The sequence below is a fragment of the Camponotus vicinus genome, unplaced genomic scaffold (assembly GCF_025532165.1).
Source record: "Camponotus vicinus isolate PSW18456_S1 unplaced genomic scaffold, iyCamVici1.0 SCAF_5, whole genome shotgun sequence".
Lineage (NCBI taxonomy): Eukaryota > Metazoa > Arthropoda > Insecta > Hymenoptera > Formicidae > Camponotus > Camponotus vicinus.
This window is the reverse complement of record NW_028141977.1, coordinates 2,507,662-2,533,061: the sequence shown is the minus strand read 5'-3', so window position 1 is coordinate 2,533,061 and position 25,400 is coordinate 2,507,662. Positions and strand designations below refer to the sequence as shown.

Genomic DNA, 25,400 nt, shown 5'->3' with positions numbered 1-25,400 from the left:
TTTCTCGGGATTGACTGCACCGATTTTATTCAAACTGGTCACAATCGAAAGCTTATATTCACATTATATGAGAAAAATGCCATTAGATTTTTAATTACGGCTTTAATTTCTGAAATATTTCAATCGAAAGTTTATGTTATATTATTTAACGTAAAATTCCGGATAAGCTACTTGGTAGCGCCGCGTCGAGAACAGTGACTCTCAATGCTGGGATCCAATTTCTTATCAGTTTTTTATGTACTTGGTGTCGCGACGCTATCGCGTCACTTGATTGTACATACGTCGTTATAACTGTATAATTTTTCGATAAGCGTTTAAAGACACTTTCGAATGTCACCATGATGCATATCGACGGATAGAAGATCGCATTTACATCTGTTTCGCGCTTTATCATTCCATTAAAATAATAAAGATGCAGGATATACTACTAATGTACCATCTTTATGATTTTCAAATAATAATCGGACACAATTATTTTAATAGATTAAATATATTGAATACATATTTATGTTATTAATTTAAATAATTCAAAATTTCAGGAAAAGAACAGTTATTTCACAAAATAGAAGAGCAAAAAATCTTACATCTTTCTCTGCCAAAATTAAAATAAATTTTTAAATACATATAAATTTTGCGATCATTCGCTATCTCTGTCATTTTTATCCATTGAATCTTTTTGAGCAAGAATAGTCATAATTAAAGATATCATAGTCAATGTCCTAAATCCATATCGGTTGTAATAAAAAAAAATCCAAGGAAAATTTATCTTCTCTGACAATATAACGCTAAATTATTCTTTATTAAATATTTACCTAAAACGCTACCAGGCGGCCTTTGCTGTTCCCTCAACAGAAACCATGCAAGAGCATATTGTTGTGTGACATATCGTGGTGTGACATTAATCATACTTTTAATCTTCTTGGATCCCCTGTTTTTTCGCTTTCTACTGGATGATCTATGCATCTCTATTTCTTGTGGCTTGTGCCTTTTTGCTTAACTGCTTTAATTCTGGAGATGTGTTTGGCTTTAACAGTATGTTCATTATCCAAATATGAGAATAATCTGGGTACGGTTCATCTTTGATGGATTTTTCTTGCCGAATGCGGTTTTTTTGGATACATTATTTTACTGAATAATTAAGCTTCGTACTTTGTAAAGACGTTTTTCCCAATTCAAGTGTCAAAAAAATTTCTCAATTTCTATTTCTTATTCACGTATACTTTCATGCAATCTCTATTCTTTTCTAGATAATATTTCAATATTTTCTTCAATTGTTCGAAAAATATTTTTTATATTATTTTATAGGCCGAAACTATTTATAATATTTATTTTAACTTAAATGCACAATTATTACATATAAAAGTAGTTGCTGTTCTCTTGCTTCTACAATATTTTATTAATTATAAGTTATATATATATATATATATATATATATATATATATATATATATAATGCAGTTCAAAAATATATTTTTTGAGAAAAACATATTTCTCTACTTTTCTTTTTCTGTTAAATATAATTTTAGCTTCCAAAATACTCTATCACGTCGCAATTTTGAAATAATTATGAGATTGTGAAACTAAAGTTATTAAAAAAAATTATTTTAATATATTTTACTATATTGCATAGTTATGCTACATGATGTGTATTACAGTATACTACATTTTTCTTATTCAAGTATTTATTATGTACATTTTTTCACTACCAGGTCATAATAATTTGTTTAGTTTGTTATTTGCAGAAAATAATTTGCAATTTATCTCTTTTAAATATCATTTATGATATATTGTCACGTACATTATCATCACCACGATATGCATAATTCGGTATATAAATAACATTTCCAAGTATAAATGCAATCCTTGGGTTACTTTTAGATCTAATTTAAAACTATACTCATACAGTACAAAATATTGTAAATTATGGTAATGTTCCGTGTTGTATGTGTAATGTTATTGATAAAGAGTCTGTCATAATATATAGGGTATTCCAAAAAAATCGTGCTCTTTAAAAACGTCGAGAAATGTAAGTTTTATAGAAAAATCTTTCAGATGAAAGTTATAAGGTTTAAAACGGAACCTTTTACTTTTTATTAGATATTCTTGTAACTTACCTTAAGAGTTTTTCGAAGCGCTATAATAATATACACTTTGCGATATCCGTTTTGAAGTTATCGAATCTTTTATGGTAAGATGTCTAACCAACTACGACAAGATCAGTCATGGATCCAGACAACTAAGGTCTTGGTTGGATTCACCGATCTTGCTTTAGTTGACTATACATCTTATCATAAAAGATTCGATAACTTCAAAACAAATATCGCAAAGTGTATAAAATTTTAGCTCTTTAAAAGACTCTCGAGGTAAGCTACAAGAATATGCAATAAAAAATAGGGAGTTTGGTTTAAAAAATTTAAGGTAACCTTGCCCTGATTTTGGCGATGCCATCCAAGATCAAATTGATAAGATCAGTATGTAGATCATTTTAAACCCTACAACTTTTATCTGAAATATTTTTCTATAAAACTTATATTTTTCGAAATATTTTAAGTCCCGATCATTTGGAACACCCTGTGCACTTTGTCATTAATTCTGCGATATTTTAATGAAATGATAGTTATCTATAGCAGTGATTGATTGATGACTAAGACACATAGCTGCAATAACTAAGCTATTTGTTTTATGTTTGTTATTTATTTGTTTTTTTGGAGCGTAAATATATTGTATTCAGTAAGTACGACTGATAAAGAAGTAACTGATTTCCTTAGCCATTAATGTATATATAAGCAATTTCGGATTCGACAAGTACAAACGGTATCATGTCGCTGACAACATGTTTATGCGCGTTTTTGCTGTTGGTCAGCAGTTCATCTGCCGAGATTTTCAATAAGTCATGGTGGAACAACACTGTTCTTTATCATATTTTTCCGCAGAGTTTCTATGATTCCAATGGTGATGGCATAGGCGATCTGAAAGGTATATTAATCGTTACTTGTTAATTGTTTCATATAAGACAAGAATAAATAAATTAAATAATAAGATAAGAACACAAAGAATAAAATATTATTACATTCACATATATGTTATAATTTTATTCGATTAATTACACAGGTCTGCGAGGATCAGTTACAAAAAGCAGAGTAAGTGAATCTGACATACATACATTTTTTGATGCTAATAACTAATCTGACCGCAGAATTTCCCTAACACGTCAGATTCTCGAGTAATTTATAGTTAAATAGTCCAAAAATGGCAATTTCGGCAAATTTCATGAATTTATTAAGGAAGAACTTAAATTTTTGAAATATTTCTGCCATTGGCATCGTATAGTACTAATCTTCACCTTTCAAATTTTTGATTGTTGCAGCACGATTTTTTTTTGCTGAGATATGCATTATTAATTAACTGTATTACTAGATTATTTAACTATAAATTACTCAAAAATCTGACGTGCTGGAGAAATTCTGCGGATAGATTCGTTTTCAGCGTCAAAAAATATATTAGATTCACCTACTCTGCTTTACATAATTAACCAAACATAAAATTTTGCAAGAAAATTTCTGTGTTATTGTATAATTATATTTAGTTAATTTCTGAGCGCATACATTTATTATTGAAAAATATTAAGGCTCCAAAGTAACGTAAGCCTAGTGTAGATATATTGACAAAATTAAAAATTTTGTTCTCTGATGTTATTAGGAATAACTTTAAAGTTACCCTACATCGTGGATACTGGCATCAATGCGATCAGTTTATCGTCTATATATTCGAGTCCTAATGTCAATTTGGGATATGACATAACTGATTATACAGGAATCGATCCCATTTTTGGTACAATTGATGATTTCAAGGCTCTCGTGGCGAAAGCTCATGAACTCGGCCTAAAAGTGCGGCGGTTTGCCTACATCATGATTTTTATACATGATATAATTAGATTGTTCATATTATGATCGTAATTAATTGTACAGAGTTACTGATTGTCTTCAGTCTGTGAAATCTATTGATGTGTAGTATTTTCTTTGTGTGTAATTACTTTAGAGTATCCTTATAGGTGATTCTCGATGCCGTATCTAATCATTCGTCTGACAAGCATCCATGGTTCCTAAAGGCTCTTCAAGGCGATAAGAAATATAAGCATTATTATATGTGGGCAAAACGTAAAAGAAATGGTAACAAAACTCCGCCTAATAATTGGATCAGTAAATCTGGTGGTCCCGCATGGACTTATGTCAAATCACTAAAACAATGGTATCTTCATCAATACGGTCCTGGACTGCCTGATTTGAACTACTCAAACCCGGATGTAATAAAAGAGACGGAAGTAAGTTTCAGAGAAAAGTACAAATGTTTTATAATGTTACTTTCTCTTTCCCTCTCTCTCTTTCTCTCTCTCTCTCTCTCTCTCTCTCTCTCTCTCTCTTTATATACATGTGTTTAGTTTAACATTAATTTGTGTTTTAATATTGAAACTATTGCGTTTATAATTTCAATAAATTACGATAATAAATCTTATCAGTACACAATCTAATAATAATTGTTATTATTTCTATTAAATCGAAACGTTTCATATATTTTTTAACTTATTGCAAGAAATATCAACTTTCACATATGTAATAAATATGTTAAAAAATAAAATAAATTATAACATTATTTACTAGCATTAATAGTCTACATATTAATTCATTGTTTAATATTTTGTTATCGTATTTTTGCATCGATTAAAAATTTATTATTAAAAATTTATTATTTAATATTTATTATTTATTATTAAAAATTATTATTAAATTATTATTAAATTATTTATTATTAAATTTATTATTAAAAATTTATTATTTAATCTAGATTACAAATTTCTTCAGATAGCTTTTTTTTTATATACACAATAGTTTCAATGAAAATTAACCGCAAATTGAATTGGAAATATAAATTTATGTGAAAAAACAAAGTTTTATAACCAGAAAGATATATAAAGAAAAGTGTATAAAATGTCTTACATATCACAGCACTTTAGGCTTATTCTTACAACTTTTAATGATTTTTCGAATTATTTTTTATAGAATACATTGAAATTCTGGTTGGATAGAGGAGTAGACGGATTCAGCGTAATTTCCGCCCCATATATTTTTGAGGATAAAAAATTGCGAAATGAGCCTAGAAGTTATGCGGCTGGTGTAACATCGCAAAATTATTATTATTTGAATCACATTTACACCGTTAATCAAAAATCTACTTACGAACTATTAAAAAGTTGGAGAATATTCATGGATCAATATGCTGATCAACATAATGAAAATCAAAAGGTCAATAAAGCAATATTATTTTGTCAAATCTATGTTTTCTGTGTTTATTAATTTAGAAAATGTGCTCTTTCTAATTTTTCTAGGTGCTGATTATAAATGAGTATACCGATTTTGCACATACAATGGAATATTATAAGTATGGTATGTTGCCTTTGAATTTCGAGATGATTAAAAGTATGAATAATAAATCGTCTCCGGAATATATCAAAGAAGGAGTCGACCTCTGGATGAACTCAATGCCGAGTGGTAAAGTCGCCAATTGGATGGTACGTATTCACACGAAGTCATCATAATGAAAAGATTTCATTTCTTATTTTCGAAATTTAGGAGATTCTTTATTGTTCTATATATTGTTCTACTTTAATTGCAATATAAGGAAAACATTTTATAATTCTTCCTTGTACTGAATATTATGTATGCGTTGCACTATATAATTTTGAAGAGAAATATGTTATTCCATTAAAAATAGTTTAAGAAAACGGCGGAAATGACTAGATATATTTTTATGGTAAATTTTTATTACATACATTTTTAAAAACTTTCCTAAGAAAAATTCAAGTTGTGCACATACCTGCTGTTCATTATTTTCTCTACATGTAAAATGGATTGTCAATAATTTATATATAAGTGAAAGATACAAAGGCTTAATATTTTTTTAAATGATCTCGCATACTTTGTATTTTTGATAAAAAATTTTCATCAAATTGTTTAATTCTCATATTTTACATTCATGAGTTACATTGATTTTAATTATAAAAATAATTGTGACAAATAGAACAGCATTATCAAATTTTTTTGTTATCATTATATTATATAAAAATAGAAACTTTATTTTTTTCAATTATAAATGGAGTTGAAATGTAATATGAATTATATATTTTTAGTTGGGAAATGATAACAATCCACGCATAGCCTCGCGTTTTCCCGGAAGATTGGATCAAATGACTATGGGGTCCATGATCATGCCGGGCATGGCAGTGACTTATTACGGCGATGAAATCGGCATGGTGGACGACACGGATATATCCTGCGAGAATACACAAGATCCCGAAGCGCGCAACGCGTGCAAAGAGCATGACGCGGCTATATCTTTCAATCCAGAGCGGACCCCATTTCAATGGAATGCGAAGGAAAACGCAGGTAGAAGACGAATTTTTGCGATTTACAATATTTAATTTAACAATGTATTTCTAAATCTGAATCAATTAATTATTCGTTACGGCAGGTTTTAGTATCGCGAATTCGACGTGGCTTCCGGTGAATCAAAACTATAAAGAGTTGAACTTGGAGAAAGAGATGCGTAGTCCTGAATCGCACTATAAAATCTACAAAATCTTAGCCTATATGCACCGAAACGAGCCAGCACTTACTAAAGGAAGCTGTACAACTTTGACGACGAACAATGGTACTGTCTTCGGTGTGATCAGAAAATATGGTACTCGCTCCGTGGTACTTTTGATTAATCACAATGATGACATTTCTCAAGAGGTTGATTTGTCAGATTATAATATTTCAGTAAGAATGAAACTCAAGGTTGTTAGCGTGGGTTCTCGTTCTTCTGCAAAAAAACGGTACGGTTTTTTTAAATACTTTTTTAAATTTGTTTATATACACATACTTATAACTATAAATGTTATGAAATAATTATAATAGTAAAACTTTTTACTCGACAACGAAAATGATTTTCTTAGAAAATTCAACATCACTTGTAGTTTTATTAACAAATGTGTTCCATAGTCAAATTTGTAATTAAAAACATTTTTTACTTTAAAAAATAGTTGTATATTTTTAAATGTATTATATAATTAATAACAAATTTTTTTTAATTAATTTCAATTTTTTCTTGTTTAAGATATATTTTTTGTTATAGATATATTTTTTATTTAAAACATATATTACTAAATATATAATTATATGCATAATTGATAAAAATACCTTTTCTAGATTGTTTAAAAAAACATATGCACTTTATGCAAACATTATGCTATTATAAATATTGTACCTTTTACAGAGTTGACATAAAGAAGATACATGTACCTAAGAAAGCCGCTGTAGTGTACACGTCTTAAAACATTCACTGAAAATGCTACTTTTGGAGTACATATTAGAGCAGACACTTTCTCGATTATGTTTATATTTATAAATTATAATATTTCCTGCAATAAAAAATAATAAATAATACTTTATTTAATTGTGACTTTTTAAAAGGCATCCTTACAAATTAGTAACATGTATGATTTAAACGTCCATAATTTTAAATTTATGTTGCATGTAATATTATTAATATAAAATTAATATAATATTATTATAGTATTAATATTAACATATTATTAATATAAAATTAATATAATATTATTATAGTATTAATATTAACATAATATCTATTATAATCTCCAATTTATATATTATTGAATTTTGTTATATTATTTCTTCAAGAATTTAAAATTACTTATTATTATACTCATTTAATTACATGTTAATATTTAATTTTATTAAATCTTTAATTTATTTTAAATATATAAAATATATTAACATTTTTAATTAAATATTTAAATCATATACAAAATCTTTTAAAATCGTGCTTTTAAATTATTACATTATTTTAAAAATATTACATTATTATTTTGCTGTTTAAATTTATCATCTTTTATTGAATAACGAAAATATAATCTTATGTAATTTGTTTTCATAAAAATTTTTCAAGATGTATTTAATTTATCCGGCGATTATGCGTTCATCAGCCTCTTATGTGTCCAGATTGGGAAAGAACGGAAAGAGATTGGCGTAACATTTGTACTGTCTCTCGAAGTCATACGATAAGTGGTGGGTGATTTCATTCGAACGAATTATAAAACCTGAAAACCGTTTAAGATAATTGTTTTGTTCGAATATTTGTTTGATCCTTTTTCACTAAAAGAATCTAATCTCTTTCACGCGAAAGGGCCGAAATGCAGTTAATATAAATATTTATTCTAAAAACTTAAATTTATTCACAGAATTAAAATATAATTTTATATATAATTTTATATATAATTAAACACAAAAAACAATGCGACTTTATGTGTGTGTCCGTTTCTGTATGTGTTTTATCTCGCGGTGTTAAAAGTGCGGAAGTCATCAGTCAGAATAATATACGAATGAAACTATCATTATCTTTATGCTCTGATTGCAGTTACATTTAATCTTGCATTAATAAAAACATAAAATGTGTTTTTAGTATTTGAAGGATGGAAAAGAAAGATACATCTACCACATAATTTCTACGGTTAAAAGAGAGTTATTCTAAAAGAAATAAAGATGATTGAATCGAAAAAAACTTTATCCAGGAATATTTGGAGTTTTTTTTTAATAGGATCAAGTTCGATAGAGAAATCATTCGAAGATACAAGTTCGTAGTAAGCGGGGAATTGGCATTAAGGTGTTCATTTATATTCTAGACAAGTGAATCAATTGCAGAATATTCTGGAGGGGAAGATCTCGGAGGTTTTCGTTATGTGGGGATTAGGGTTAGAATAAGATATTAGATAAAGATTAGAACTAGATAAAGATATAAAAATCAGGTTAATTTATTATTTTGGATTTATTTTTATTAAAAGCGTTAAATGGTAATTAACCTCTCAATGATTCCTTATCTTTGGCTGTAGTCTTAAGAAGAGAAAGCCTTTGTAGCACTCGTTTATTCTTTGAAAGTGTGGAGCTCGCATAGTTGAAGACATTAACTGTATATTTGTCGGAGTTTATTGAGAATTGGAAGAAATTTTAAACGCGTTGGAAGGTTTCTTGGAAAAAAAAACGAGAGAATATCTGCTGGTTATGCTGGTCGCTAATTATCTTGCTGCCACAAATTGTCTTTTAATGTGCATTAATCGTTTACCGATTTTTCTGACTCGTTAGCCTCCAGATAAAGAAAGTATTAGAAATTGTTTAGTAGCATTAGGTTAGGATCATATCCATATTTAACGTTACCCCTAAGATTACAATTTCTTGGCTGACATCCTTTTTACAACCAAACTGAAAGTGGTTGAATCATCCTATGTCTTCTTTTCTATATTTTACAACCAAACTGAATATGGTTGGATCATCCTATGTCTTCTTTTCTATATTTTTTGCGCGAATATCTTGGATGTTAAAATTGCATTCGACATTCATTATATGTTATATACGTAATAAATTAAGAAATCATATATCTTTATTTATTTAATGTTCTAAATAATGAAATATATATCTTTATTTACCCAATGTTCTAAATAATTTTTGGCTCTGAAAAGGATCGATTAAATGTTTTAAAGCGCATGTTTGAAATGCAAACCTTCCATTTGTATGCACATATTCATTCTGTGAATAAAATATTCGTGTGCGTTGAATCATTTCCGATGTGACGATTGCTATTGCACAATAATTCTTCACTTTTCTATGTTAAATATAATTTCAGTTTCAATATAATTTTGATTTTCAAAATACTCTATAACTTCGCAATTTTGAAATAATTGCGCGATTGTGAAGCTAGAATTGTTGAAAAAAATTATTTTAATATATTTTACTATGCTATTGTATAGTTATATTTTATTATGCTATTGTATAGTTATCTACTTTATTATGCTATTGTATAGTACACTATATGACGTGTATTACAATATACTACATTCTTTTTTACTATCGATCTATATTTTTTACTATAGGTATTATTATGTACATTTTTTTACCAGGTATTAATAATTTGTTTAGTTTTTTATTTGCAGAAAATAATGCAATTTATCTTTCTTGAATATCATTTATGACATATTGCTATGTACATTACCACGATATACATAAATATAATGAAATAACATTTCCAAGTCGTGATTAAATGCAATCCTTGGATTATTTTCAGATCTAATTTAAAATTATATCCAGACAGCATAGATAGCATAGAACATTGTAAATTACGGTAATGTTCGGTATTGTATGGGTAATGTTATTGATAAAGATCCTGTCGTTTAGAAATTTTAAAGGTCCGATCTTTTTGGAACACCCTGTATATAAATGACAGGATCTTTATCAATAACATTACCCATACAATACCGAACATTACCGTATAAAAATATATCTCTTTAAAAAGCTCTCGAGATAAGCTACAAGAATATGCAATAAAAAATAAGGGGTTCGGTTTAAAAAATTTAAGGTGACCTTGCCCTGACTTTGGCGATGCTATACACGGTCAAACTAATAAGATCAGTAAATAAATCGTTTTAAACTCTACAATTTTTATCTAAAACATTTTTCCGTAAAACTTATATTTTTCAAGATTTTTAAGAGTTCCGATCTTTTAAGACATCCAGTAGATATTTTATCACTAATTCTGCGATATTCTAACGAAACGTTATGTATAGTAGTGATTGATTGATTAAGACACATAGCTGTAGTAATTAAGCCATTTGTTCTATGTCATTTATTTTTTTTTTTTTTCGAGCGTAAAGATATTGTATTCAGTAAGCACGATTGATAAGGAAGTAACTCATTTCCTTAGTCATTAAAGTATATATAAGCAATTTTCAAATTCGACAAGTACAAACGGCATCATGTCGTTGACAACGTGCTTATGCGCGTTTTTGTTACTGATCAGCAATTCATCTGCCGAGATTTTAAATAAGTCATGGTGGAACAACACTATCCTCTATCAGATTGCTCCGAGGAGTTTGTATGATTCCAATGGTGATGGCATAGGCGATCTGAATGGTAAATATATGTCAATTGTTATTTGTTAATATATATCGCATAAGATAAGAAGAGAAGAATAAATGAATTAAGAAAGAAGATATGTATCAAGAATAAAAAATTATTACATTCACATATATGTTATAATTTTGTTCGAATAATTATTGCTAATTGTATTTAGTTAATTTCCGAGTGTGTAGGTTTATTATTGATAAATGTTAATGATAAAGTAAATAAGTCAAGTATAGAAACATGAGCAAAATTTGAAACTTTGTTCTCTGATGTTGTCAGGAATAATTTCAAAGTTACCTTACATCGTGGATACTGGCATCAACGCGATTTGGTTTTCGCCTATATATTCAAGCCCTATGGTCAATTTAGGATCCGACATATCTAATTTTACAGAAATCAATCCAATTTTTGGTACATTGGATGATTTCAAGTCTCTCTTGGCGAAAGCTCATGAAATCGGCATAAAAGTGCGGCGATTTGCCTACATCATGACTTTTTTATATAATATAATTTGATGGTTCAAATTATGATCGTAATTAAATATAGAGAATTATTGATTTTCTTCAGTCTGTAAAATATAACGATGTTGTCGTTTTTTTCTTTGTGTGTAGTTACTATGGTATTCTTATAGGTGATTCTCGACATTGTACCTAATCATTCGTCTGACAAGCACCCATGGTTTCAAAAGGCTCTTCAAGGTGATCAAAAATATAAGGGATATTATATGTGGGCAGAAGGTAAAAATAAAGATAGCAAAACACCACCTAATAATTGGCTCAGTGTATTCGGTGGCTCCGCATGGACTTATGTCGATTCACTAAAACAATGGTATCTTCATCAATACGATTGTAGACATCCTGATTTGAATTACTCAAATCCGGATGTAATAGAGGAGACGAAAGTAAGTATCAGAGAAAAGTTCAATTGTTTTAAAATGTTACTTTTCTTTCTCCCTCCCTCTCTCTCTCTCTCGCTATATATATATATATACAGGGTAGCCCAAGTAAAGTGTTACAAATTTATATCTCGAAAACGAAGCAATTTAGAGAAAAATGTTTCAAACAAAAGTATGGTTTATGGTTTCAAAAGGGACAAAAGATGCTGTCATTCGTTTGACCTTGCAGAGTCACCTGAAGGTCACGTGAAGGTCACCTCCAACTTTTTAAATGGGATACCCTATATGCTTTTGCATATTCTTGTAGCTCATCTCGAGAGCTTTCCAAAACACTATAATTATGTTAGTTTTCATTAAGTACTTTCCGAGTTATGAGGCTTGAAATCATTTCTTAATTTTACATAAACCGTAAAATATCTTGTAAAATATTCATTTTTCGATTATCTTACCTTAATACTTTTATGTACAAAATAATGATAGGAATCAATTGGTGTAAAGAAAACACATAATTGTTTCGAAATAAAAAATGTAATTGTTAATTGCAAATATATATATATATATATTTCTGGGAGAAAACTTTCAAAATCAAATTTCATGAAAATATGTTTCTGGTGGTTCAGTTACATTAATTTTATTTCTGTTTTAATAAAGAAACTATCGAGTTTATAATTTCAATAAATTATGTTAATAAATCTTATCAGTATTAGTATACGATCTAATAATAATTTTTATTATTTCTAATAAATCGAAACGTTAAATATATTCTTTAATTTTTTCTTGAAATATCATCTTTCACATATGTAGTAAATATGTCATAAAATAAATTATAGCATTTATTTATTAGCATTAATAGTTTACATATTAATTCATTGTTTAATATTTTGTTATCGTATTTTTGCATCGATTATATAAGATTTTTTATTTAATCTAGACTATACATTTCTTTAGATAACTTATTATTTATATACATAATAGTTTCAGTGAAAATTTATAACCGTAAATTGAATTCGAAATATAAATTTATGTGAAAAAACAAAGTTTTCTAACCAGAAAGATATATAAGGAAAAACATATAAAATATCTTACATATTACAGCACTTTAGGTTTATTCTTACAACTTTTAATAATTTTTTGGACCGCTTATAGGATGCATTAAAATTCTGGTTGGATACGGGACTAGACGGATTCAGCGTATACTTTGCCCCGTATATTTTTGAAGATAAAGAATTGCGAGATGAGCCTAGAAGCTATGCGCCTGGTGCCTCCTCTGACGATTACAATTATTTGAATCACATTTACACCGTTAATCAAAAACCTACTCACGAGTTATTCGAAACTTGGCGAAAATATATTGATCAATATGCTGATCAATTTAATGAAAATCAAAAGGTCAGTAAAGCAATATTATTTTTTCAAATCTATGTGTTTGTACTTATTAATTTAAAAAATATGCTCTTTCTAATTTCTCTAGTTACTGATGATAGAGGCGTATACCGATTTTCCACATACCATAGAATATTATAAGTATGATGTGTTGCCTTACAATTTCGGATTCATTAAAAATGTGACTGCTAATTCATCCGCGAAAGATTTCAAAGAAGAAATCGACCTCTTGATAAACTCATTGCCGAGTGGTGAAGTCCCCAATTGGGTGGTACGTATTCACACGAAGTCATCATAAACCTAATGAAATGATTTTATTTTTTTTTTTAATTTAGCAGATTCTATATTATGCTGCTTTACAATGTAAGGAAATTACAATTTAAGGAAACCATTTTATAATTCTCATTTGTATTGTATGCCATGTATGTCGTACTATATAATTTTGAAGATAACTATTATATTCCATTAAAAATAGTTTATGATAACGGCATAATTTACTAAATCTGCGATCATGAGAAATTTTTATCTAAATTTATATAATTATAAATTTTTATCACATATATTTTTAAAAACTTTCCTAAAAAAAGTCCAAGTTGTGCAAACAAATATTTCTGTTATATATTATTTACTATACATATAAAATGAGTTCCCAATAATTTAGATATAAGTAAGTTACAAAGGCCTATTTTTTTTAAATGTTATCTTATATTTTGTATTTTTTAGTAAAAGAGTTTTATCAAAATGTTTAATTCTCGAATTCTAGTTACATTGATCTTATTTATAAAAATAATTGTGACAAATAGAACAGCATTTCAGATTTTTTATTATCATCATGTATTTAAAAATAGAAAATTTATTGTCTTTTCCAATTATAAATGAAGTTGAAATGTAATATAAATATTTTCTTAGTTGGGAAATCATGACAATCCACGCGTAGCCTCGCGTTTTCCCGGCAGATTGGATCAAATGACCATGTTGTCCATGATCTTGCCGGGGATGGCAGTGACCTATTATGGCGATGAAATCGGCATGGTGGACTACGAGGATATATCCTTGGAGGATACACAAGATCCGGAAGACTGCTACGCGGGCAATGAGTACTACGTGGCTATATCTCGCACTCCAGAACAGACTCCATTTCAATGGAATGCGAACAAAAACGCAGGTAAAGACGAATTTTTGCTATTTACAATGTTTAATTTATTAACAATATATTTCTAAATCTGAATCAATTAATTATTCGTTACGGCAGGTTTTAGTACGGCGAATTCGACGTGGCTTCCGGTGAATCCAAACTATAAAGAGTTGAACTTGGAGAAAGAGATGAATAGTAACGAATCACACTATAAAATCTACAAGATCTTAGCCTATATGCACCAAAATGAGCCAGCGCTTAGCAAAGGAAGTTATACATCATTCACCACGAACAATGATACAGTCTTGGGTGTGATCAGAAAATATGGTAGTCGTTCCGTGGTACTTCTGATTAACTTCAAGGATGACATCTCTCAAAATGTTGATTTGTCAGATCAAGATCTCCCGGAAACATTGAAACTCAAAGTTTCTAGTTTGGGGTCTCGTTCTTCTCTAAAACAACGGTACGGCTTTTTAAATACTTTTTAAATTTGTTCATACACATACTTATGAATGTTATTAAATAATTATAATAGTAGAACTTTTTATTCGACAACGAAAATGATATTTTAGAAACGTCTAACATCATCCTATTAACTTTATTAACTTCATATCTCTTTATTATTTTATCATTTCAACTTTATCATTTTATTAAGTGTGTTTCTTAGTCAAATTTATAATTAAAAACATTTTTCACTCTAAAAAATAGTTGTATATTTTTAAATGTATTAGATAACAAATTTTTGATTTTAATTAATTGCAATTGTTTTAGTTATAGATATATTTTTTATTTAAAGCATGTGTTATTAAATATATAATTATATAATTCATAAAAGTCTTCTCTAGATATTTCAAAAAAAGGAAACATACTTTATGCAAACGTTATAAATATTGTATGGTAATGTTGACAAATGCTGTGTGCAGATATGTGATTCATTTTTATATATCTTTTGCAGGGTTGACATCAAGAATATACATTTACCTGAGAAAGCCGCTGTAGTGTACACGTCTTTAAACATTTAATGAATATATCTTTGTATATATTTGAGTAGACACTTTCTCGATTATGCATTTGTAAGTTACAATATTTCCTGCAATGAAAAATAATAAAGAATACTTTATTTAATTGTGACTTTTTAAAAGATATCCTTACAAAATTGTAACATATATAATTTAAACATCCATAATTTTAAATTTATATTACGTGTAATATTATTAACATAATATTAATACAATATTAATATTAATATAATATTATTGATTATATATAACACAGGATTGGTAAGTAACGCTTGTTAGTTACTTATAACGCCGTTATAGTTACCTTTCTTTTTGGAAACGGACTGGTAACGGAATTACATTCTTTTTCTGTAACTTTTTTTCTGTAACGATAACGTAATTACATTTGTTTAGTAACGATAACGAATTTAACAGTTACTTTTATCGTTACTTTTCATATTTTGAATATACTTATGACATCGTATTTCCATCATATTCAATCTTTAGTCATCGACCGACATTCATATAATGAATTCGAATAAAATTTATTGCTCTGAGAGGGATTAATGACATCATTGGTCAATCACAGTTATTCCATTCTTCTGGAATGTATGTGATTGGCCAGCTTTTAAGTTTGATGTAATATCGCGCAAGAGCACAAAAAGAATGTAAATTTAGCTGTATTTATAAATTTAATGGAAATTAAAATTTTTTTATTTATTTATTATGTGAAGTTACATGTTAAGCGCTTTTAAATTTATATCTCTTTAAATATTTTACGGTTTTGTAAATTTAAAATAAAAAATTTATTGCTTTTATTAATATTTTAATAAAAAATATTACCAAAGTAAATTTTTTATTTAGTTTTATTTTGTTTTAGTATTAAAAGAAACGAGAAAAATAATGAATTGTTACTTTTGAAATAACGGTAACGATAAATAGTTACTTTTAAAAATAAGTAACTAATAACGGTAACGGGTTACCTTTTTCATTCGGTAACGAGTAACGGTAACCAGTTACTTTTAAAAAGTAATTTTCCCATCCCAGGTATAATATTAACTATGTATTATAATCTTCAATTTATATATTATTGAATATTTTATTTCTTCAAAAATTTAAAATTAAAATATATATTATTATACGCATTTAATCGATTTCTGTATTTGGAATTTGTATTATGTTACTTTTTGATATCATTTGTAATATTGATTTTATGTTTTAACTTTGTATAGATTTTGTATAGTTTTTGTAACCCCAAGGGGAACCAATAAAATTTAATGTACTTATACGCATTTAATTATATGTTAATATTTAATTTTATTGAATTGTTAATATATTTTAAATATATAGAATATGTTAACATTTTTAATTAAATAATGAAATCATATACAAAATCTTTTAAAAGTTCTAAAATAGTACATTAATACATTAAAATAAGAAAAGACATTAGAATATTAATCTAATATTACGGAAAGTGATCTCATTTATTAAATTAAATTTATATCGATATATAAGAGCTATAAATTATATTACTATCATCATATTAGTTTATATACTTTATATATATATATATATATATATTAAAATAAAATGGATTAAAAAAAATCGAACAGTGACATTTAAGATCATTAAGAATGAGCTTTATAGCAGCATTATTTTTGTCGCCACTCAGTACATTGCTTGCTATCTCGAATTTTCGCTCTTACAAAGCTTTTATACGTTCCTCTATTGTATCAACGCAAATAAGTCTAGAAAGAAAAATACTCAATATTAAAAAGATCAATGCACGTGAAAAAATTAAATGTGATGTGCACTAACTTATAAATATAAACGTTTTCATCTGAATAAGGTGATAAATCCTATCTTGCGCTTGTATCTCCAACTATGGATTCCAATGAATGTCAAATAATAATATATGATCGCCACCTACTAAATTTAATCCTATTCCACTAGCAGTAAATGAAAGCAGCAAGATTCTTAGATCGGCATTTCGACTGTTAAAGAAATCTATTATATTTTGAAGCAAAAGAAGGACACATATGAATATCCATTTTTTAAAATAAAATATAATAAAAAACATGCTTAAATAACAATTTTTATCATCTATAGCATACTTGACGGTCTTTAAAGGCGACATTTCCTTTTAAATTTGTTAAATGTGACATCTTTTATTGAAGACAAGTGCGATGCTATAACATTTAGCGGAACAGTCCATTGAGAAACGATAACAAATTTATTCTCTGTATTTATTCTTTTATAAAATTCCTTTAATTATGTTAAGCACAATTCCATCTGAATTATATATCACATTAATTGCACGCAAATAATGTCATGAGACTTTTTATAGATTATATGATGACTTTTTGTAGATAATTGTCATTCACTTTAGAACTAATGCGATCATTAAGAAAAATAATGGTTTTCAGCAATGAATAGATTTTCTGTTGTTCTCCTGTCAATACCAATGTCTTCCTCTTCTTCTTCCTTAAACAATATGACTCACACTCGTGACAATAAATCAGAATTCGCATTCATTATCCCACTCTTCAAGGTCATACTGATATCGCCATATAATGCGTTACTTAAAACCTTACAACTTTTGTCTGAAATATTTTTGTCTGCCGCGCTCAGTTTTTGAGATATTCGGCTGATACGGGTGGTCTGCGACACCCTGTGTATACAGGGTGTATCTGAAATGATGTACTAAACTTTAGGAGCGTATTCTAGAGGTCAAAATAAGACTTTTTTTTCTTATGAACATGGGTCCGCAAATGAACCCCCTTCCTAGAGGCCCCTAAAGTTTGGGGAAAAAATTAAAAATTGGCTGTATTTCAAAAAAAAAAGGTTTTGACGTTACCTATCAGCCTCTTTTGAGAGATAAATAAATTTGCGTTGCGGGTGTTTGGTTAATTTCACACATTTTCGAATTTTAGCTCGGAGGGGGATTCATTTGCGGACCCATGTTCATGAAAAAAAAAAATCTTATTTTGACCTCTAGAATACGCTCCTAAAGTTTAGCGCATCATTTCAGATACACCCTGTACATATATATAAAGTTTAAAAGTATATTTTTTTGATAAAAGCATAATTCTTCACTTTTCTATGTTAAATATAATTTTAGCTATCAAAATACTCTATCACATCGCAATTTTGAAATAATTGTGAGATTGTGAAACTAAAGTTATTGAAAAAAATTATTTTAATATATTTTACTACACTGTATAGTTACGCTATATAATGTGTATTACATATACTACATTTTTCTTACTACCCGGTATTATTATGTATATTTTGTCACTATCAGGTAATAATAATTTGTTTAGTTTGTTATTTGCAGAAAATAATGTAATTTATCTTTTTTAAGTATTATTTATGATATACTGCCAGGTACATTACCACGGTATAATTATAATAAAACATTTCCGTATTTAAATGCAAACCTTGGGTTATTATCAGATCTAATTTAAAACTATATCCACACATCACAGAACATTATAGATTACGGTAATTGTTCTGTCTATTGTATGGGCAATTTTATTAATAAAGATCTTGTTTATATACAGGGTGTCTCAAAAAAGTCGGGACCTTTAAAAACCTCGAGAAATATAAGTTAGTATAGAAATATAAGTAGATATTTTACAAAAAAATGTTTCAGATAAAAGGATTTAAAATGATCTATTTACTGACCTTATCAGTTTGAGGGCGTCGCCAAGGTCAGAGCAAGATTACCCTAAATTTTTTAAATGCAACCCCTTATTTTTTATTATATGTTCTAGTAACTTATCTTGAGAGTTTTTGAAAAAACAGCAATAATATTTTATACACTTGCAATACCTGTTTCAAAGTTATCGAATCTTTTATGGTACGATATCTGGTCAATTAAGGCAAAATCGGTCGTGGGTTCAGCCAATTAAGGCTTTAGTTGTGTGGATTCACAACTTACTTCACCGATTTTACCTTTGTTAATAGACTTTGTTATTAGACATACTATAAAAGATAACATCGAACCAGATATTTAAAGTGTATAAAAATATAGCTCTTTGAAAAGCTCTCGAGATAAGCTACCTTGGCGACACTATCCACGTTCAAACTAATAAAGATGAATAAATAGATCGTTTTAAACACTACAACTTTTTTATTTAAAGTATTTTTCCATAAAACTTACACTTTTCGAGATTTTTAAGATGTCCCGATCTTTCGGGACATCCAGTAGATATTTTGTCATTAATTCTGCGATATTTTAACGAAACGTTATAGCAGTGATTAATTGATGACTAACAAGTAAACTTACGGAAGTGTCACTCACGATTTGAATGAAACTTTGCACATTTGTAGAACTATAAAAAATATTTGATACGTATTTTTTTTTATCGGCCAAAGTTCGCTCTGAAGGGTTGAAACTACCCTTTAAATGTAAAGAGTGGATTTTATGCACCAGGTGGAATAAGTTGAATGTTTCAAGAAATTAAATACTTATAGCGGGTTTTTGGGGTCGCTGAAACTGAATCTGATGTTGAAATTATGGAAATCAAAATGGCCGATCCAATATGGCCTCCAGGTACATAAAAAAAGTGTTCTGTTCGGCCCTGTAGGGTATGGAAATATTGTAAAAAAATGTTAAATTTGAATTTTGGTGTTTCTCAAGGTTTTCGACATCGCTGATCACAATTCTGAGATCAGATTTTCGAAATTTTACGATCAACATCTGGGTGCATAAAATCCACCCTTTACATTTAAAGGATAGTTTCAACCCTTCAGAGCGAACCTTGGCCGATAAAAAAAATACGTATCAAATGTTTTTCATAGTTCTACAAATGTGCAAAGTTTTATTTAAATCGGTGAGTGACACTTCCGTAGGTTTACTTGTAGGACACATAGCTGTAGTAATTAAGCCATTTGTTCTATGTCATTTATTTGGTTTTCTCAAGCGTAAAGATATTGTATTCAGTAAACACGATTGATAAGGAAGTAACTGATTTCCTTAGTCATTAAAGTATATATAAGCAATTTTCAGACTCGACGAAGTACAAACGGCATCATGTCGCTGACAACATACTTTTGTGCGGCTTTGCTGCTTGTTAGCAGTTCATCTGCTGAGATTTACAATAAGTTATGGTGGAACAACACTGTCCTCTATCAGATTTCTCCGAGGAGTTTGTATGATACCAATGGTGATGGCATAGGTGATCTGAAAGGTAAATATATGTCAATCGTTATTTGTTAATATGTATTATATAAGACAAGAAGAGAAGAATAAATGAATTGAAGAAGAAGATACGAATGAAGAATAACAAATTATTATATTCATATATATGTTATATATAATTTTGTTCAATTAATTATTGCTAATTGTATTTAGTTAATTTCCGAATGCGTAGGTTCATTATTGATAAATATTAATGCTAAAGTAAATAAGTTAAGTATGGAAACATCAGCAAAATTTGAAATTTTGTTCTTTGATGTTATCAGGAATAACTTCAAAGTTACATTACATCGTGGATAGTGGCATCGACGTGATCCGGTTATCGCCTATATATTCGAGTCCTATGGAAAATTTTGGATCCGACATATCTAATTTTACAGAAATTGATCCAATTTTTGGTACAATGCATGATTTCAAGACTCTCTTGACGCAAGCTCATGAACTCGGCCTAAAAGTGCGGCGGTTTGCCTATACCATGATTTTTATATATAATATAATTTGATTGTTCATATTATGATCGTAATTAAATTTAAAGAATTATCGTTTCTTTTTAGTCTGTGTATTATATCGATGTTGTCGTTTTTTCTTTGTATGTAATTATAATATCCTTATAGGTGATTATCGATCTTGTACCTAATCATTCATCTGACAAGCACCCATGGTTCCAAAAGGCTCTTCAAGGCGATGAGAAATATAAGAATTATTATATGTTGGCAGAAGGTAAAAATAAAGATAACATAACTCCGCCCAATAATTGGATCAGTAAGTTCGGTGGCCCCGCATGGACTTATGTAGATTCACTAGGAAAATTTTATCTTCATCAATACGATTCTAGGCAGCCTGATTTGAACTACTCAAATCATGAGGTAGTAGAGGAGATGAAAGTAAGTTATAAATAAAAGTTCAGTTCTAAAATGTTGCTTTCTCTTTCCCATTTCTCTCTCTCTCTCTCTCTCTCTCTCTCTCTCGATATATATATATATATATATATATATATATATATATATATTTCTGGGAGACAACTTTCATCAAATTTCATTAAAATATGTTTCTGGTGGTTCAGTTACATTAATTTTATTTGTGCTTTAATAAAGAAACTATCGGAGTTTATAATTTCAATAAATTATGTTAATAAATCTTATCGGTATTATTAGTATATATCTAATAATAATTTTTATTTTTTTTTATTCAATTAAAACGTTAAGTTATATTCTTTAATTTATTGCTTGAAATATCATCTTTTACATATGTAATAAATATCTCGTAAAATAAATTATAGCATTATTTATTAGTATTAATAATTTATATGTTAATGCATGTACATTTACATATTAATTCATCGTTTAATATTTTGTTATCGTATTACTGTAGCGATTAAAAATTTATTATTTAATCTAGATTATAAATTTTTTTAGGTAACTTTTTATTTATATACATAATAGTTTCAGTGAAACTTTATAATCGCAAATTGAATTCGAAATATAAATTTATGTAAAAAAACAAAGTTTTATAACAAGAAAGATGTATAAGGAAAGAATATAAAACACTTTATACATTACAGCACTTCAGGCTTATTCTTACAACTTTTAATAATTTTTTGGACCGCTTATAGGGTGTATTGAAATTCTGGTTGGATACGGGAGTAGACGGATTCAGCGTATATTCTGCCCCGTATATTTTTGAGGATGAAGAATTGCGGGATGAGCCTAGAAGTTATACGGCTGGTGCAACACCGCGAGATTACAAGTATTTGGATCATATTTACACCACTGATCAAGAACGTACTTACGAGTTATTCGGAAAATTGCGAAAATATATTGATCGATATGTTGATGAACGTAATGGAGTGCAAAAGGTCAATAAAGCAGTATTATTTTTTCAAATCTTTTGTGTTTAGTGAGAAAATATGTTCTTTTTAATTTCTCTAGATGTTGGTGATTGAAGCGGATACCACTTTATCACATATAATAAAATATTATAGCTATGATGCGTTATCTTTAAATTTCGAATTGATTAAAAATGTGACTGTTAATTCGTCCGCGGAATATGTCAAAGAAGAAATCGACCTGTTTATAAACTCATTGCCGAGTGGTGAAGTCCCCAATTGGCTGGTACGTATTCACACGAAGTCATCACAATCTTAATGAAATGATTTCACTTTTTCTTTTAATTTAGTAGATTCTATATTGTTTTACTTTACAATGTAAGGAAATTACAATGTAAAGAAATCATTTTATAATTCTCATTTGTATTGTATACCATGTATGTCGTATTACATGATTTTGAAGATAACTATTTTATTCCATTAAAAATAGTGTATGAAAACGGCAGAATTTACTAAATCTGCGATGAATCATGAGAAATTTTTATCTAAATTTACACAGTTATAAATTTTTATCACACATATTTTTAAATACTTTTCTAAGAAAAATCGAAATTGTGCAAAAAAATTTCTTGCTATTTATTATTTACAATATATATATATAAAATAAATTCCCAAAAATTTATATATAAGTCAGCAAAGACTTAGTTTTTTTAATATTTTCGTATATTTGTATTTCTGATAAAAAATTTTCATCAAAATGTTTAATTCTCGTATTCTAGCTACATTGATCTTATTTATAAGAATAATTGTGACAAATAGAACAACATTTCAGATTTTTCTGTTATCATCATGTATGTAAAAATAGAAAATTTATTTTTTTTTCAATTATAAATGAAGTTGAAATGTAATATGAACTATATTTTCTTAGTTGGGAAATCATGACAATCCACGCGTAGCCTCGCGTTTCCCCGGAAGATTAGATCAAATGACTATGTTGTCCATGATTTTGCCGGGCATCGCAGTGACCTACTATGGCGATGAAATCGGCATGGTGGACGATAACGATATATCCTTTGCACAAACACAAGATCCCGAAGCGCGCAACGCGGGCAAAGAGCATTATGCGGCTGTATCTCGCGATCCAGAACGAACGCCATTCCAATGGAACGCTGAGAAGAACGCAGGTAGAAGACGAATCTTTGCGATTTACACTGTTTACTGTTCAAATTATTAATAACGTATTTCTAAATCTTAATCAATTAATTATTCGTTACGGCAGGTTTTAGTACGGCAGATTCTACGTGGCTTCCGGTGAATTCAAACTATAAACAATTGAACTTGAAGGAAGAGATGGGTATTAAGTATTCGCACTATGACATCTACAAAAATTTGGCCCATTTGCACGGAAAGGAACCAGCACTTACCGAAGGAAGCTATACATCGTTCACCACGAACGATGGTGCAGTCCTAGGTGTGATCAGAAACAGCGGTGATCGTTACATGCTGCTTCTGATTAACTTCAAGGATCACATGTCTCAAAACGTTGATTTGTCAGATTATGATCTTCCGGAGACAATGAAACTCAAGGTTGCTTGCTTGGGATCTCATTCTTCTCTAAAACAACAGTAAGGCTTTTTAAATACTTTTTTAAATTTATTCATACACATACTTATAAATATTATTAAATAATTATAATAGTCGAACTTTTTATTCGACAAAGAAAATTTTTTTTGAAACGTCTAATCACACCACTTTATTAACTTTATTAACTTCATATCTCTTTATTAATTTTATTAAGTGCGTTTCTTAATCAAATTTTAATAATTAAAAACACTTTTCACTCTAAAAAATAGTTGTATAATTTTAAGTATGTTAGATAACAAATTTTTATTTTTAATTAATTGCAATTTTATTTCAGTTATAGATATATTTTTTATTTAAAACATGGTGTTACTAAATATATAATTACATATTTCATAAAAAAAGTCTTTCTTAGATTTTTCAAAAAAAAACATACTTTATGCAAACATTATAAATATTGTATGGTAACGTTGACAGATGCTGTGTGCTTATGTGTGATTCATTTTTATATATCTTTCGCAGGGTTGACGTAAAGAATATACATTTACCTGAGAAAGCCGCTGTAGTGTACACGTCTTTTAACATTCAATGAATATATTACCTTCGTACATATTTGAATAGACACTTTCTCCCGATTGTGTATTTATAAATTACAATATTTCCTGCAATGAAAAATAATAAATAATTCTTTATTTAATTGTGACTTTTTAAAAATCCTTAAAAATCCTTTTAAATCCTTTTAAATCTTTACAAAATTGTAACATATATAATTTAAACATTCATAACTTTAAATTGATGTTACATGTAATATTATTAACATAATGTTAATACAACATTAATGTAATATTAATACTAATATAATATCATTAATTATGTATAATATTAATTAGATATTATAATCTTCAATTTATATATTATTGAATTTTATTGCATTATTTCTTCAAGAATTTAAAATTATATACTATTATACGCATTTAATTACATGTTAATATTTAATTTTATTAAATCTTTAATTTATTTTAAATATATAAAATATATTAACATTTCTAATTAAATATTTAAATCATATACAAAATCTTTTAAAATCGTTCTAAAATATTACATTAATATATTAAAATATTATTATATTACATTAAAAATATTGTAAAAAACATTACATTATTATTTTCCTGTTTAACTCTAGCATTATCATTTTTATGATTGTATAACGAAAAAAATAATCTTATGTAATTTATTTTTATATAAATTTTGCAAGACGCATTTTATTTATTCGGCGATTATGCATTCATCAGACTGTTACATTCAGATCGGGAATGAATGGGTCAAGAGAAGAGTGTAACAACTGTACTGCCTAGAAATCACGCGATAAGTAAT

At 28.1% G+C, this 25,400-nt stretch overlaps 3 protein-coding genes, 1 long non-coding RNA gene and 1 pseudogene across 4 annotated transcripts; 3 read left to right on the top strand and 2 right to left on the bottom strand.

Moving 5' to 3' along the window:
• Positions 1-314: 314 nt before the first annotated feature.
• On the bottom strand, positions 315-2,224 carry LOC145971831 (transcription termination factor 2-like; annotated as a pseudogene).
• A 577-nt stretch (positions 2,225-2,801) lies between these two features.
• On the top strand, positions 2,802-7,450 carry LOC145971511 (maltase 1-like). Its single transcript, XM_083099243.1, has 8 exons — positions 2,802-2,976; positions 3,700-3,887; positions 4,052-4,321; positions 5,058-5,300; positions 5,384-5,566; positions 6,185-6,440; positions 6,526-6,871; positions 7,312-7,450. The coding sequence occupies exons 1-8, from the start codon at positions 2,820-2,822 to the stop codon at positions 7,367-7,369; spliced, it is 1,701 nt and encodes a 566-aa protein (XP_082955369.1). The 5' UTR covers positions 2,802-2,819; the 3' UTR covers positions 7,370-7,450.
• Positions 7,451-7,932: 482 nt separating this feature from the next.
• LOC145971513 (uncharacterized) lies at positions 7,933-9,301 on the bottom strand. Its single transcript, XR_014438892.1, has 3 exons — positions 9,175-9,301; positions 8,915-9,079; positions 7,933-8,155 (listed from the first exon to the last, which is right to left on the bottom strand). It is a non-coding gene; the product is annotated as an uncharacterized LOC145971513 (long non-coding RNA).
• A 1,487-nt stretch (positions 9,302-10,788) lies between these two features.
• LOC145971510 (maltase 1-like) lies at positions 10,789-15,544 on the top strand. The gene is made up of 8 exons (XM_083099242.1): positions 10,789-11,015; positions 11,286-11,473; positions 11,638-11,907; positions 13,048-13,290; positions 13,373-13,555; positions 14,194-14,449; positions 14,537-14,882; positions 15,375-15,544. Exons 1-8 carry the CDS (start codon positions 10,859-10,861, stop codon positions 15,439-15,441), a joined length of 1,710 nt encoding a protein of 569 aa, XP_082955368.1. The 5' UTR covers positions 10,789-10,858; the 3' UTR covers positions 15,442-15,544.
• Positions 15,545-20,451: 4,907 nt separating this feature from the next.
• Positions 20,452-24,723, top strand: LOC145971509 (maltase 1-like). The gene is made up of 8 exons (XM_083099241.1): positions 20,452-20,612; positions 20,887-21,074; positions 21,235-21,504; positions 22,233-22,475; positions 22,549-22,731; positions 23,374-23,629; positions 23,725-24,070; positions 24,549-24,723. Exons 1-8 carry the CDS (start codon positions 20,456-20,458, stop codon positions 24,616-24,618), a joined length of 1,713 nt encoding a protein of 570 aa, XP_082955367.1. The 5' UTR covers positions 20,452-20,455; the 3' UTR covers positions 24,619-24,723.
• Positions 24,724-25,400: the final 677 nt, after the last annotated feature.